Source organism: Sinocyclocheilus grahami, unplaced genomic scaffold, assembly GCF_001515645.1.
Source record: "Sinocyclocheilus grahami isolate Dianchi unplaced genomic scaffold, SAMN03320097.WGS_v1.1 scaffold149.1, whole genome shotgun sequence".
Classification (NCBI taxonomy): Eukaryota; Metazoa; Chordata; class Actinopteri; order Cypriniformes; family Cyprinidae; genus Sinocyclocheilus; species Sinocyclocheilus grahami.
Genome location: NW_015505328.1, coordinates 3,082,442 through 3,099,611, shown reverse-complemented (window position 1 = coordinate 3,099,611; position 17,170 = coordinate 3,082,442). Strand labels below are relative to the sequence as shown.

General features: G+C 37.4%; 3 protein-coding genes across 8 annotated transcripts in view; all 3 read right to left on the bottom strand.

Annotated features, from left to right (window-relative positions):
* igf2bp3 (insulin-like growth factor 2 mRNA binding protein 3) overlaps positions 1-3,620 on the bottom strand; it is a 39,067-nt gene extending 35,447 nt beyond the window's left edge. For all 4 annotated transcript variants that reach the window (XM_016281354.1, XM_016281355.1, XM_016281356.1 and 1 more), the window contains exons 1-2: positions 2,893-3,620; positions 1,863-1,923 (exon numbers count right to left, since the gene is read on the bottom strand). In XM_016281354.1, coding sequence (XP_016136840.1) covers positions 1,863-1,923; positions 2,893-3,067 — 236 coding nt within the window. In that variant the 5' untranslated portion in view covers positions 3,068-3,620. The remainder of the gene's footprint in view (positions 1-1,862; positions 1,924-2,892) is intronic.
* Positions 3,621-10,401: 6,781 nt separating this feature from the next.
* Positions 10,402-15,655, bottom strand: LOC107592067 (transformer-2 protein homolog alpha-like; the record flags this gene model as incomplete). The annotated part of the gene is made up of 8 exons (XM_016281427.1): positions 10,402-10,579; positions 10,776-10,846; positions 10,935-11,069; positions 11,163-11,278; positions 12,038-12,226; positions 13,014-13,067; positions 15,379-15,538; positions 15,642-15,655. Coding segments are annotated over 8 exons (750 nt in total), but the record flags the coding sequence as incomplete, so codon positions are not given.
* A 1,003-nt stretch (positions 15,656-16,658) lies between these two features.
* The window catches only part of LOC107592015 (coiled-coil domain-containing protein 126-like), a 9,505-nt gene continuing 8,993 nt past the window's right edge, over positions 16,659-17,170 (bottom strand). For 2 of the 3 annotated variants that reach the window (XM_016281352.1, XM_016281351.1), the window contains exon 3: positions 16,659-17,003. In XM_016281352.1, coding sequence (XP_016136838.1) covers positions 16,732-17,003 — 272 coding nt within the window. In that variant the 3' untranslated portion in view covers positions 16,659-16,731. The remainder of the gene's footprint in view (positions 17,004-17,170) is intronic. The other variant, XM_016281350.1, reaches the window with a different exon arrangement.

Genomic DNA, 17,170 nt, shown 5'->3' with positions numbered 1-17,170 from the left:
GAAAGAAAAATGGCGTATGAAACGAAACTTCTAAAGGCCAATGGGCTGTCCATGCAGGCTCCGCTCAGTGTACACACAAGCCTGGTTGAAGAACGGTGTCACAATCAACATGTTTTTAATGTACGACGCATCTGAACTATGCTACCAAATTACAATTATTCATTAAAAGGAAAATTATATATTAATGCAGGGTAATTTAAACATTAATGTGAATGTATATATAATTATAGTAGGTCCTGTGTCCACACAGCCTTGTACACACCCTGACCAAACTAAAGCTTCCAGAAAACGGCTCCATAAAATGCACACCACCCCTTGGTACAGTCTCACACACACACACACACACACACACACATTAGGCCACACTTTACCCAACTTTCATATTTTTTTTGTGTGTGTAAAGGTGGGCCGGGCCTAAGCCGAGACTCATATGATAGAATGCAAGATCACTCCCATCATGCATTTCACTATACTTAGCTCTCATTGGCTTGCAGTTCAAACCAGCTTTACATACACAACCTCTGACCTGCTCCTATCAACATTACATGTGCAGCATATACACACAAAATAAACATTATACACTTAACACTTAAATGATACTGTATACCTCAGCATATTAAGCTATTGTTTTTGATACACTGTTAGTGTATAAAAATTAAACAGCAAATAAACTGTTCACTTAATGTCCTGTCAGCTTAAAAGATCAGCTAGCCCATCAAGAATTGAACTAGCCTCAACATGTGTTTAACCATTACGATTTTTTTTATAAAAATAAATAAATAAAAACACAGGCCTACTTTAGTCAAAATAAACAAATCACAAACACTACGTAGCATTAATTTAAATTAAACGTGCTAAATGCTTCAATTTATCGTTTTAACTAAACAAAACCACCATTAACTTAAACCGCGTACAATTCACGTGGAAACTGCGTTATTTTTGACTGAGAACTCACTATAAAAAAATATTACCCGCTAGTTATTCATAAATTAAAAATACAGGACGCCGAGAAATTAATAAACAGCTTATATGTACATGATGCAGTCGTAAAGTGAAAATAAGGCGAATATTCATTACATCTGTAATCGTTACGTCAACTTAATTACTACAATAAAACGGCAACCCACTCGCACACGGTTGCTAAACAGTGCTTTGTGGCTTACACCACGTCTAGTCGTTACTGTTCCTGTGAACCCACAAACCGGCTTTCGTGACAAGACCTCGACCCTTGCAGTCCACGCGCGCTGAGGAGTCCATCTCGTGCCTGAGCAGCGCGAGGAGGGGAGAGAGGGGGCGGAAGCATTGAGCGGCATGACTGAATAGTAGTTTCTTCTTTAATGGACGCCACAGCAAGCATGGCTCCATAAATGCACATCCATGTGCAACGTGAGGTCCCATTTATAACGTCTGCGTTCTCACTTTGCACACCTCTGCTGCGTTTCTTGCTACGTTTTGTCAAGGCCTAAAGGCCCAGTAATATGTGAACTCAGCATATCAAGGGCCTCAGATGTATTACAAAAACCCACATTCTGCACGCTGACATGGAGGTTCAATCAGTAGCATACACATCTCTTTTTTTTTTGTTACTAAACACGCCTGTGGATTTACATTTAAAGCAGGTAGCCTACATAAAACACCGTCACCACCCTAATCTTGAATTTCGCTTGCAAATAACAGTTTGATGGACAATAACGTAAAAACAAATCAAATGAGAGCCATTTCAAAGATTAAAAACAACAAGAAGCCCGACTTAAAATCAGGGCTTGTCAGGAATTTTTTTTTGGAGATAATTACTCAAAACAAAAACGTGGACTTAGCCATTTTTTTTAGATGAAATTGCGAAATTTACAAATGAATCTTACCTTTGTCGTTTAGGGACAGAGTGCTCCACTTCTAAGACTTTTCCGTGGAGTTCTACTTTCCCTGAAAAATATTAATTGTATTTTAATAAAACACATTTTATTTCAAACAAAAAAAGTCTATTGTGTGTCAAAGGTTCACAATGTGCGAAAGAGCTAATTAAAATGCTATTTACGCTACGTGTACAGAAACTACACTGACATGTACGATTTCAAGAAAATCTTCACGACAACCCAAAACAAAATTAGATTTAGTAAAAAAAAAAAAAAAAAAAATCATACATACAAAATTTCACAGAGGATCAACATGGAAGACAAATTTGCCCCCACGCTTGCGCGAAGGCCTCGGCTACGAGCAGCGTGACATTGATTTAAGAAAATCACGAAAACGTCCACTGACTTATACGGTCTCTTCATGGCAAATATTGCAGCCTTTACACAATTTACACTCGTTCCAAACATAATCAACCCATATTGTGGAGACAGGGGAGTAGTCGAAAGGCCTACAAGCCACCAATGCAACCCAACCACCTGGTGTTCCAGAGCTCGTAATTACAGCGATTAAAGTCGTGCATTTTTACAGTAGCAAAGTTCGCAAAACCACCAGTTCTGTGTAACACTTTAGTTCACTTTCAGAGAGTGCTCCACGAGCTGCGTTTAAAAGCCACACGAAACACCTAGAGCGTTTTAATTCAAATAAATAGTATGTGCAACCACTCGCCGCTTGGATATCCGAGTTGTTAAACACATTATTTCACATTTCGCCCTGCACAGTGCACACACAAGTAACGCTGCAACTTTGATGGACAGTTGCCGTTCAGTTATTTTGATACTAAAGCGAGACTTGGCGTTCTCGGCGAGTAAAGCCAGTGGTTTAAAAAAAAACTGAAAGTGAATAGTCTACACTTGCTCAGTGTACGAACACATCCCTGCTTTGCATAGGCGTCTAATTGTTAAACGCGACCGTTGCATGTGCATTGTAATTCATTTGGAGGGTGGACAAAATCACATTGGCTACGCACAAAAGTCTCACCTGAAAGAGTGTCAATGGCCCTCATCGCTACCTTTTCGTCGGGGCAATCCACAAACGCGTAGCCACTTTTTACGAGAAAGGGTGCACTGAAAGGTATCTTCCACTGCTCAAAGATACTTTCCAAGTCCAGCGCGCTCGCCTGCTCGCTCACGTTCCCGATGTAGAGCTTATTCATTTTGTTGTATACGGAAAAGAGCGACCGTGTTGCAGAGGGGCAGCCCTTTATCGCGTCGCTCGGATGGGCAGTGTTTGGAGAGAGAGAGAGAGAACCGCACTGTCGCTCAGCGGAGGGTCTGGGAGTGTTCTCCCAATCACTCCAAGCTACTGAGATATTTGATGGACGAGTGCGCGCACTCGTGTTTGCTCTTGATTTAAACGCGCTGAATTATTTATTCCGTCACCTCTGCGAGGCAAGGGCCGGGAAGATAGAGAAAGTTTCTTTATTATTTGGCGATGCGACTAAATTGTCACACACATTTGTTTGTGTAGGCACCGCCTCTTAATAACATCGAGAGAACGGGAAACCAAAAAAAAAAAAACCTAAGTTCTTCTGCCTTTTTCAATGAGCCACGTGTTCAAACTACAAATCAGTCCTGCACGTGAGGTGTCCCGGTTGCTCAATTAAGTGTCGGATTGGGGGAAATGGCACAGGGATGGCTGGGGTAGAGAGAGAGAGAGAGAGAGAGTAAAACCTCTCTACGTTCATTTGCAGAGATCCCGTGCAAAAAAGCTCGTTGTACCCGTTCAATGATATTCCGTTCGGTGGACTTTTCTTTACTAATGCCGTTCTGCGCTCTTATTGGTTGGTGGAGTTGTAAAGAGGCGTTGCACGCACGCTCGCCTCACAACGCTTGGAAGCAGCGCTGAGGCTTTATCTGAGCTTATGGTGGGCTGCCATATAAGGGACGAGGGGGAGGGGCTGCCATTCATACAGCATCTACACTATTTCTTACTCTATTTTCTATACACTGTATGACATACATGCCATAGGGTTATGGTAAACCTCTAAACAATTGAGACCACATTCAATCAAGCGAGATTCTCTTTTTCTCTCCCATTCCACGAAGAAAAATCCTACACGCGCAACTACGTATAATTATTTACACGGAGACATATGTGAAGCATTTTGCGTTACTCTAACGCAGCTTCTTCTTAACTATACATACCTACAGTTTTTGACAACTGTGGCCTAGTGTAACGTGACCTAACCAGATTGAACAAAGCGAATATACACTTCCGGTGCCTAAAGAAAGGGGAGGGCCATGCGGAACATAGAAAAGTGGTAATGGCGAGTGGTTAAGGCGGGCCTCCTTCTGACACAGCGGGGAGGAGATCATAGGCCTGTGTGTTGGTTCATGCAATATTCCTTTGACTTCTTCCCCGAAAATTCGCCACATTTCTTTCACTGTTCCGCAGAAAAAGACTGGAGTTGCATAATATCTGGATGTGCGGCCTGAAAATCGCCTCCACATAAAGCGGAGACATTTACGCTGGGCCCACGCCCTTATTCGCCTCTCTCTCGCTCCCCCTCTTATTCTGTCACACACATACACACATAGGTCGTGCTGGTTTTCTTTTAAAAGATGTGTCTGTACGCATATAATGTCAGATTTGATAAATATTCAAGTCGTATAATATTTGCTTCGCAAGTTTAGGATATGACACGTTCGACAGATTTCTATGAATTAAGACGGATTCAGATTTTACGCCCTTATTGGAATCCGCGAGATGTGAGGCACTGCTTGGGGGTTGTTCCGAACAAAAATGTCCAATAAATGACTTTCGTGGTTTTCCATAAGGCCGATAGGAAAGCGTAGCCTATATCAGACGGTCACGTCAGGATTTTTTTCTGTGTTGGCGCGTCCTAATTTAATTTGAGTGAATTTAGGTAATTTATTTGGAATGTTACCTGGCGTTTAAATTAAATGAGAAATATTCCTAAAATATTTTCGTCTTTGATTTACTAAGCTCCACAAAGAAGCCCACACACGTTTAATTTAGGCCTAATTTGAATCAAAGACAATCATGCTGATACATTTGTACACTTTTCTATAACAATATTAACAACCATAAGCATGCATATTGTTCGAGATCATTTGATTTAAAATAAACTGTTAATGTTCTGCACCTTAAGAGCACTTTCGTTATATAGTGATGGTTTCGAATTAATTTCGTCCTTGTTTGATACTACTAGCCTAATTAAACTTCTCCTTGTATCATACACGTTCAACTTTGTATCATTTAATGAATTTAACTTTATTTAATTTTCAGCCCTGGCCATCTTTCCAAAACAATATTTTTATGGCATAAGCAATGGCGGGTTCTCTCTTTTTTTTCTCTCGACGATTTACTTTTATGCCAGATTATGCCTTACCAATATAAGGCAGACACACTGAACTAGAGTAAGCCATAGATCACGTTTTGTTCTATATTAGCAGTAAAACTGCCACGTTGCTCATTTAAAATCATTTGTACAAAGAGTCCTGAAATCCTAATTAGGAACTGAATAGAACTAGCTTTTTTTAATGCCATAGATATTAACTTTAAATGGCAACTAAAAGTGTAAAAAGTAACAACATCTGATTTCTCAATGTGTTATTGTGGGTAAAGTCAGACAGCATGGGCCTGGATGCTAAGCACAACTGAAATACTACTGTAGAATGGCACGCACATGATGAGCTCCTATTGGTCGAACAGGAGACCAATGAGAGCGCAGCTCCTTTCTGCTTTTCTACTCTCGCTGACTGCTGCATCGACTGTTCATTCATTGGTTTTCATCCGCAGCTCTTCGGTACAAATCCAGGCGCGAAAAAAGTCTACTATGGGGTAGAATGACTTCATCCAGTTTCAAAATTAGAAACCGGAACTTATTATGCACCATACATTTTCTCTGTTTGAGTTTAAAAGGTAAAAAAAACATGCAAAGAAAAGAAAATATGGAGGAGGACTTCGTTTTCATGAGGTATTTCGAGGCAGTTCGCATGCATGTGTTATATATTCAACATTTTCTGATTCTGCAAACTTGGTTGTTTCTTTACAGATGTGGCGGAAAGTCTTAGTTTATGCAATGCCTTTAGATACCCAGTCCTTTTGTCTAGCACACATGTGGGGATTCTCCTCCCCTCATTCGTTGGTCAGATCGGATGCTTATTTTCATACTATTGCCCCCTTTTTGCACCGTCCTTTTCCTATTGTAAACTTTTGTATAGACTGTGATATAATGAATACGTGCTTTATAGAATCACTAAACCTACATTCGTACAGCACGTTTGTGAAGTTGCTTTAAATGCATGTTATTGGAAAGGAATGCGACCCGTTGCTCCACCCGTCAGGGGAGACGGTTTCTATAGGAAAACATTGTGTATGTAGGCTAGTAAATTATGCGGATTGAGTGTAGTATGTCGGTTAGACGAAAAATATGTACGGGCTTTACTTAAAAGCCTCGGGATAATTTGCCGTTTAAGTCGAATTAGGGACCCAAACGGTCAAATAAATACGTACGTAGCCTATATATTATATACAGACAAAAGGCTAACAAAAGCAACAACTGCTGCCTTCGCTTTCGTTGAAGAACACTGGAATTAAGCACTATGTAAGTTGAAAAGTATCTTTTTTTTGTATCGTTTCAGATTTCAGGTACTTTTTGCGTGTTTTGAGCCTATGCTCCCTGTTGAGCGAATGTATGGAACATTGTGTGCAGTTAACGCCATGTTTATGCGAAGATTTGCTTTCAGAAACTCACAGAAGTTTTGTGATGTAAGTTGAAAAGTATCTTTTTTTTGTATCGTTTCAGATTTCAGGTACTTTTTGCGTGTTTTGAGCCTGTTGAGCGAATGTATGGAACATTGTGTGCAGTTAACGCCATGTTTATGCGAAGATTTGCTTTCAGAAACTCTCACAGAAGTTTTGTTTATAGCCACCAGCTTTGTTTCGTGTAAACGTTATTTTTGAACCAGTAATTTGTTGGAAACCGACTACTACTTCTTTTCTGTTGATTATGTTTTAAGGATATAATTTTTTGACAGTTTAGTCGATGTTTATGTTCTTGGCTGTATTAACCACTGTGTATTTATACAGAAAATGGCGGTACTGATTCACTTCCAGTAGTTTTTTTTTTTTACCTGTTTCCTTTGTTTCTGTCAAAGAACTCATATAGTTCATTTATTTGCGTTACAATTACATACAACAAACTTCTTTAGGTTACTAATATCATCCTAAGGAATGTGTTGAGTGTTTAGTCATTAGTTGTTTAGGGTATGTACGTTCATTCAGTTATTCATTCACTTTATACTGTTTCGCTGTTTTTAAGAATGTTAAAAGAATGTTTTTGACTTTGAAAGCTCAAATGTAAAATTTAAAGTTACGTAATCAGAAATGTGTATTATTATTATTGTGCTTTACACTATGTAAAGTTGGAAGTTTTACATATTTACTTAGATATTTTATTTTGAGATACTTCTCATACTCATACATACTGCATTTTTTATGAAATTATGATGATGATGATGATGATTATGATGATGGTCGTCCAAAAAAAGCAAAGAAATAAAACAAAAAAATAAACAAACCTTGGCCTACATAAGTTATTTGTATATAAAACTGTCCTTGTATAGTCTTGAGTATTTGTTAAAATTCATACGTTTATTTTCAATTATCTTTTACTGAGCTTAAAACAAAATTGAGATAGACAAATATTTGTCTCAAATCATTTTAAGAACAAAAACAAGTTAGCGTAACCTGTGTGACGAGGTGGGCCTGACCTTTGACTGGGGGGCCTCAAAAATCAAAGCACTGCAAACTTTATCAGGGCCTCTTTTTTAAGCTAACGAACAGAGGATTGGAAATAAAAAGAGTTTTTGTTTAAATGTTTAATACATGCTTGGTTAGAGGCCTGTTTGAGTGCAGTGCATAATGTCTGAATATCTTAACAGACCTGTAAAACAAGTCCAATCCTATATTCATTGTCTCAAGCAGAACAAAGCTAGATAGACATAAGTTGTTACATCCTTAAATAAATATAAATTGTTTAAGAGCCTACATTGGCGTTAAGGGTTAAGAATGCCCTTGGTTTCTGGAAATTATTTTTGTAAAGTGCAAGAATAATAATAAATTTGTACTTGCAGGCTGTGATATTTTGAGTGGTTTTAATTTAAGGCCAGAGTTTATAGCATTTCGAGTTAATTCAGAAATGGATACTGTATTTTTTCTGTTTTAATGGGTGTGGTTGCCATTGAAGACATGGGAGGTCATATAGTGTGCTCTAATTTTCTCATGTCCAGTTGAAATAATTGGTATGGACTGTTTTTTTTTAAAATTGATTTAGAAATGCATTTAGTTCATTTTTTTTCATGTGTCCACTGATATGTTTGTAGGTGGCCAGGTTGATAATGTACGTTGATGAAAATTCAAGGAGATTCTACAGAGTAAAGACTGTTATTTACTGCACCCAACAGTCATTTTAATTGCTGAGATGGTCTGAAAACATAGGAATAAAAATGGTAGAACCAGGAAAAAGATGTTGTACACAAGTAGTGTGACTTAAATATGTGGCTTATTTTGTGTGAAAGTTGACACATGTGAGGATGTCCATTTTTAACAATTTTAAAGTATTGTTTTAAGGATTTAAAAAAGTGAACAATTGTAAAGAAATGCACAGTATGAAGATGACATTTAATGTGATCTTTTTTTTCTTTACAAAGAAGCTACACATGGCATGTGTACATTAAAGCGAATGTAATATTTATTAACTCAATGCCCCACAGCACAATAAAAGAATAAAGTCTTATATAATCCATATAAAAAATGTCTTCTAAAAAAAATTGTGATGTGATAAAGTATCTTTTTTTTATTATTATTATGACAATACACTGACAGCTGATACATTTAGTCAATTTTGCATAAAATACGATCTCATATAAAGAGAAGTAACAAAATTATTAGTTCAATGACTTACAAGAGAGGCAGTTAGTGACTTGGAACTTTTTGGTCCACCAAAGTCTTTTTATAGTCTCTGAACATTTTAATATGTATATTCAAAAGTACTTTCAATAACATTTTAGCAGTGTTGGCCTCATGTCACTTCCTTGCCACATCAGGGAGTGAAATCGAAGCAACGGTCTTGTCTCAGAACTTCCTTACTCTTCCACTCCACTAATCTGAAATGCCTGGATAGGTGAAAACAATATGGCCGACAGTCTAATGTAGCCAAGTGCTCCACACTGCTCTAATGGAGTACCTTGTGTGCCTTTCTGGTCGTTTAATATGGATGATTTCAAACACATTTACAGATTCACAAACGAAAGCTTCTCGTAATATCCTGTGAACACTCTTAAAGTTTTAACTACTGAAGTGGCTCTGTATAAATCTCAAGATCAGCTGTTCACTCAAACATGCATATATTTGAATTCATGTATCTTGGCATTTGTAACAAATTGAATGTTAATTAATTGGTCTGTTAAGCATTATATAATGTAATATTTAGTGAAAAGTGGCTAAAAATTCTACTGAAATATCACTGATATCATATTCTACTTGACCTCATGTTAACCATACTACAAACCGTGACAGCAGCATGCATTCAACCCATGTTTAAGCAACTTGTGTATATGGTTTGAAAAAAAAACAGCTGTCTTTCGTAGGCTTCTCAGTTCAGTTTTTATAACGGCTTCAGTTTGTCTTTAATGGAATGTTCAACTTTGACTTTCACTGTTTATTAGTGGTTATTTATTATTAGTGATGTTCCAAGCAGTTTTACAAAAATGCAAAAACATTTACTTGAATTTTATGATGAAAACGTTACTGCCAACCATTGTATTGTACAAATTATTTCTGTATGATTTGTTTTTAATCTTAATAGAAGGTGCTAATAAAGAAATTTTTAAAGACATCTTTTGTTCACATTTTATTGTAACATACTGATAACAATGCAAATTATCAATGTTCTTTTCACCTGTTATTATTAATAATTATGACAATTATTGCGTTTCAGATATTGGAATGTGTTTTAACCACACTTTTTTTCCATAGACATTAATTACATGCTAGAAACTGCACTGCAAAACTAATTTCTTAGCGATAAATTAGATCTGTTTTTTTCACTTTTTTTTTCGTCCGTGGTTTTTAAAATTCAGCATTCAAAATGTTAAGACAAGTTGGCATTCATTTCTGTATAGTACATTACCGGAAAAAATTATGCTTGTATTCCCAGCTTTGAAGAACATTAATAAGACTAAGTAGCACATCAAAGCATGTCTTGTCATAATAAAAAGAAACACTTATTTTAAGGTCTTTATTTCTTAAGAAAGAAACAAAGCAACACAATCCTGAAAATAAAGGTATTTTTTCACAGATAAAGAAGCAATCTCAGCCTGCTCTCAAGTACATTATGCTCTGCCTCGGATGTACAGCAACTCACACACACACACACACTCTCCCCGCTAAAAGATGCCCGGTATATAGGAAACACACCTTACGAGCACACTACAAAAAAAAAAAACCTCACACATAAAACCCCATGACGACAGTATTTATGATCTCCACAAACCTTACATACTGGGAAGTCTACAAATTAAGACATTTATAAAACAAATCTTTCTCTAGTACAGTGAGTTTACATGTCTTTATAAATGTATAGCTCCATGCAAACAGGCAAAAAGAAAGAAATCTTCAGGATCTTCTTAGTATCGTCCTGCGAAACACAAACGTTCTATTAGAATGAGTCTACAATTAAAATGTCCATCACATGGTACATGATTCAGTGGGCAAACGGGTGAATAATGGGATTTCATGAGTAATGCACTCTAGAAGCTGTGGCTTATCAAGCAGGCATGTATTTGGGCATATGTGGAAAATTCAGATTGCTCAAGGCTTTTAAATCCACTCACGTGGGCTGTATGAGCGAGATCTTGAGCGAGACCTGTACCGGCTGTAATAAGGTGACGGAGAGCGCCTCCTGCTGGAAAAGAGAAGAGATTAGAATTCATAAGAACCTTCACAGAAACACTAGAAATGTTTGACACACTGAAGTATATATTCAGTGTTACCTGTATCTGTAGTCATACTCGTCATAACGGTCGTATTTGTCGTAGCCACGATCGTAATACGAGTCTCGTCTCCGGCCGCCACCACCACCACCACCACCACCACCACTGCTGCTGCTGCTGCTCCCACCTCCATTACTAAAAGAGTCACATTTGAAGTGTTGGTACAAACCACCCATACTAGTTCAGCTTATTTGTCAGAATGTTATTTTTGGCCTGCAAAATGCTCACTGTGTGGGCCGACCCATGTAGATGCCTGGTGTGGGGGTGTGTGGACGTTTGGTGATGGAATAATCCACCCTGATGCGCCTTCCATCCAGCTCCATGCCATTAGCCCGCTCCATTGCCTGTAGTGAGGGATAAATGGTCTGTTTAGACAGGATATACAGTCATAGAGCATCTAATAACATTTTTGAGTGCTCAATGAAGGTCTGAAAAACATATTAATGAAAATGTCTTAGTGTTGTTAAGGATTAAAGGGATGGTTCAAATGGAAATTCTGACATTATTTACTCATCCTCATGCCATTTCAAACTTGTACGACTTTTTGTTCAATGTACCATAAAAGATGAAATTTTTATCCATACAGTGGAAGTCAATGGACACCATAACTACTTGGTTACAAAAAAGATCTTATTTTGTTAATGCACTGTGAACAAACAAACAATGAACAACCTGATTTTTACTAACGTTAACATGGATTAATAAATGCTATAAAAATATACTGCTCGTTGTTAGTTAACAAATGTAGACCGATTTTTTTAATTGATCATCCAGACTGATGTGTGAACATAACTAACATATTGAATCCTTTCAAAAGAAACATTCACTCACAAAATTGACATTACTAGTGCATTGAAGCAAGTTTTACTTGACATGAGTGCAATATGTAGCCAATTAAATATAAACTGTAATTTTCATGACTACTCCAGTCCTGTAAATCACAAATTGCCTGATATTTCCAGATTTTACTGATGTACCGAAATCAATGTGTTCACTAGAATACAACAGGTAATCCGAAGTTGTCCTTAAGATGCCATTAAGTGGATCACTAAACCGCTTAGACTGAACTTGCATTGGCAGGTCATTTCCAGCTGGGGATGTACCTCTTTGGCATCGTCGATGTGCTCAAAGTAAACGAAGGCAAAACCACGAGAGCGTCCCGTTCGCTGGTCGTAGACAACATTGACACCGGCCAAAGGGCCGTAACGTGAGAAGACCTCTCTCAGGTCTCGCTCTGTTGTGTACAGACTGAGACCAAACACACCCAGACACAAGTTCGGGTCTGGATTGGCCTGTAAGAGGGACAGACATGTCAGCACTAGTACACAGGACAAAAGATTGAGAATACCAAAAATTGAGCAATGACCAAATAAAACATTGCCTGTGTGATTGAAATTCTGCATTTAACACTATTGAACTGCACACAAACAATTGTAACATTTTTTTACACAAATATTACTGATCATACAGATACGTAAACATTCAATTTACATTATCGTATCTTTGACGAGGGAAAAAAGCAAACACATTGTAATTCATTTCTTTACCTCCTTTTGTGAACCTTCAAATTTCATACCATAGAAAATATTCACATGCAATGACATTAAAAATAATTACTGGATGTGATGGAAAGCAGCTCAACATTTCTTTCATATGTAATAACCAGTCTAGGTTCCTGTGTGTTTATTGTTACACCCCTCCAACAGAGATGATGTGCCATTTTTTCAGGAAATACTTCATTGCTTTCTCTGGTGGGGCAGCAAGTCAACATGACTGCCTAATTCTCTGAAATTTCTCCGGATCACTGTGGGACAGTATTTAATAACCCCTGTTAAAGAGATTTTGATGCAAAACCAAACATTACAGCTTTCCGTCCAACAAAACATGTCTTAGGGCATCACAGTATGAATATGGTCATTGCATGAGCTGTCTGAAGGACTTCACAGTCACTGCAGGAAGACTAAGTGATTTTTAAAAACCAAAAGTCACCACATGGACTTCTTAACCCCTTTAAAAGGCAACATTGAGACTTGTTTGGTCTAGTGGTTATTGTTAAAAGGTTAAGAAAGGTCCACATACCCTGGCGTCACCATGACTGTGCGAGTCTTTTTTGGAGTCTTGGCTGTATGAGCTCTGTTGATGTAATAAGAAGGAATGAAAGGGGTTATTAAAGACAGTCATGCTTGTCCCTGTGAGGCTGTGATGGGGGTTTGTATGCATTTTATACAAAACTGAAACACACCTTTAAGACTAGCAATTAAAACATCACTTTAAAAAAAATACATAACATGTTCTTGATCTAAAGCATTTTAAGTGTAGGGTTCAAAATCAGATAACCAAGCCTACACTCTCAGAGAAAAAGACACGAAGCTGTCAATGGGGCTGTACCCTAAGGTACAAAGACTAAAAAGTACACCTTTGTTTGATCCTTATTTACCCCCAAATGGTACATAATTATACCTTAATGGTAAAGGAAAAAGTACCAGCCCAGTGACATTTTGATAACTTTTTTTCCTGAGATAATGTAAAATCTTTTAATTAACAAAAATGGGAATTAAAGTGATTTCAAGGGATAGTTCACCGGAAAATTACACTTCTGTTATTATGATGTTATAAACCTGTATACCAGTGGTTCTTAAACTTTTTGACTCAAACACTGTCCAACACTATATCCCCCATACAGACCTTATGGCTCAGAGAAACAAGTGCGCAGAGTTTTAGAATTTTGTTCTTAAACTTCCGTTTTTGCGGTAGCCCTATAGCACCACTGTTGAAGAGTAATTAGCTGGCGAAGTGAATTTACTTATTGTAGAGTAAACGAATGTCATCATATGTATTGTGTATGTATGTATATAAGCGGATGCCATGACAAATGTGATTTTTAAAGGGGTCATATGACGTTGCTAAAAAAGAACATTATTTGGTGTAATGAAATGTGTTTATGCGGTTTAAGGTTCAAAAAACACATTATTTTCCACATACTGTACTGAAAAGAACATTGGTCTGAAAAGTGTCTTTTTACGCGTTGCATCGCGCCGCGTAAACATAAAACCATGTCTGCATTTGTGATGGGAGAAACGACAAACAACAAGCGCTACTCTACACTGCTCAAAACTCGTGTTTGAATCATCAGTGGCAAATCCTTTAAATATGAAAACGTACTTACAGGCTGTATGTCAGCATTATTTGTCAGAACACCGGCATTGTAAGCTATACTCTCCCAGGAAACAGTCCTCATCCTCCGTAAAATGCATTGCTCATATCTGAATATTTGGGTTGAACTGTTCTGGAACAGTGTTGTAAATACAACTTAACCACTGATTTCTAGTTGTGTCCTCTTTTGGAAGGCCAAACAAAGTCATTTCGCTTTCACAACGAAACACGCAGCGCCTTCACGACATGGCGGCGGTGGCAACAACAATACTACAGCGAGAATAAAAGTTACGCCTTCTTTCTTTGCATGAACATTTGGGTGGCGTTATGCAAATCTTCCCACATTGTGATGTCGACATGTGGGGGCGTGTTTAAACTAGGCGTTTTAGGAGGGTGTGGACGAGTCTTAACTTTTATAAAAAATATCTCTTTGGGTTTGAGACTTTAATCTTTGCAACTTTAGGGATCTTATCTATTCACGAACCGCTTGTAACACTCCAAAGAGAAAGGAAAACTTGAAATCGCATCATATGACCCCTTTAAAACAAGCGGTTCATTCATAAATTCGAACAACCTTACCTTCACGTTGCGGAAATACAAACAGAAAGACAGAAGACAACAAGCGCAGTGCTGAAAAGGGGAAGAGCTAAATAAGCTCTATAGGCTTTAAGATATTTCTGGAATTTCTGCTGCAAGATGACAAAGCTTTTTCTCCATCTTTGTTTATTAACAAATATTAATGATATTATTCCAAACATAATATCACCAATAATGACTAAGATATTTCTGGTATTTCTGCTGCAAGTATAACAAAGTTTTTTCGAAACCTTTTTAACGGTACTTTGTTAACAGTAACTGGAAACATCTACATATTAAATTAATAAAGCAGAAGTAGTTATTTTTTGAGACTGCAGAAATGTCAAGAACAGTATGTTTTCCTATAATAAAAATTTTTATTATGGAGGAAGGGGGTATTATTGAAGTTTTTTTTTTCAGGATTTTAATTTAGAGTTTTATTTTAATACATTAATAATAATTTATTAAAATAAATATTTCTGGATGTTTGTTAAGGCACCCTGCCAATTGTCTATGAACCACTGCTGTATGCTGCCATTTATTAAAATAAAATATATTCATTAAAAATATAAATAAATATCATATAGGTTTGCAATGATATGATGGTAAATAAACAATGATTTAAATTTTTGTGTGAACTATATTTTTAACAGCAACTGCAGTAACAGTAGTTGTGGTCCCTCTAAACTTAAGACTCCTATCCCATGACACTCACCCGACTGCCAGTATGTCTGCGGCGGTTAGACGTGGGCGATGTGCTCTGGCTCCGTCTGCGTCGGTTGTCAGGGCTGTTGGAGTGAGAACGAGACTTCTTCCGGTGAGAGTGAGACCGAGAGCGGCTGCAGTGGCGATTTGAATGGCGACGAGAGCGAGACCTGGAAAGGACCAAACAGAGTGAGATATACCAAATAAACAGAAACGAACTTGCTTTTCAAGAAAGAAATGGCTTCATGACATTCAGCTGATGTATGAACTGACCTGGACTTGGAGTTAGACAGACAGATAGATAGACAGATACAGACAGACAGACAGATAGATAGAGAGACAGATACAGATAGATAGATAGACAGAGATAGATAGACAGACAGATAGATAGACAGATAGATAGACAGATAGACAGAGATAGATAGATAGACAGACAGACAGATAGATAGACAGACAGATACAGATAGATAAACAGACAGATAGACAGACAGATAGACAGAGAGTAAAAGCATACATTAGCACATTATAAGATTGTAATTTATAGATTATAAATCGACATATCCCAAATAAAAAACAAAACAATGTATTGACATGGTACAACCATATAATTATTTCAAGCACTTTGAGAAAAACCTACTTATTTTTCCATTTTAATTTGATCACATTATTGGCACAAACAAATGTGTACACTGACACATCTGAAGTATTGTACGTGTTTTATTGTATGGATTGAGTTGTGTTGTCTGGTACAGTTCCTCCTGAAAGATTAATGCTGCGTTCAGTTTTGCTGGGATTCAGCTTCATGTACTAACAGCAACTGAGGTATATATATATCCCCACCCTTAAACAAATCAACCTGCAATACAGCCATCGATCAACTATTCAGAGATTATTCTTTGGATCAGCTCGTTTCCTCCACAGTTCAATAGCTATCGCGTTGCAACGCACGGAGTCTTAACAATTAAAAGGTGCTACGTGTAAATCTTCGCTCTGGAATCCAATTAAGTGCACTACACACCGTTAGCTAGCTGTGGAGATAATGCTGTACATGGTGTCTTTTACAGATTCATTATGAAACACTCATCCGTATATCAAAAATCAGCCTTCATTTAGAAAACACATCCTATCACTCTCTCATATCTTATATTCCATATTGCACATAAGTTATAAAATATATTTGTGATCCATGAATACAAGACAAAACAATCAAGCTGAAGCTCATGTGCACAACAGAAAAAGGATGTCTGAAAACTGCTTTAGTCTAAAAAAAAAAATATATATATATATATATATATATATATATATATATTTATCTCTCAGTCTTTGCTGTAGTGGCGCAGATGATGTCCATGACCACAGTTTGCTATTTTAAAGAGTGTGGCTTATGTGATCTTTTAGGTGATTGTGGCAGGAAGTGCAGAGGGTTACTAAGTCTGTCTAGTCGTTGAGCAGACATATTTTGTTTGGTGGACCTGGAAACGGTGACTCTGGCAGCAAGAAGAGTGCCAGCACCAGCAGCAGGATGGGAGATGTTCTGTATGGAGGCATTCACAGCAACTTCCACTTTCCCTTCCAACTTCACCAAACGGTTGAGAATATCATCTAACAGCACAGCAATTGTCTTCTTCAAGTCAGCTTCAGCAGAACAAGAGATAAGGCAAGGTTTTAGTATTATGTTATTTCTAAACCTCTTTCTACCACACCCATCCTGAATGCTAAGCAGCCTATTCATTCACATAAGCCAAGCGTCACAAAAAAAAAAAAAAAATATGAATAAAAGTGTTCATTTTATAAAAAAAAAT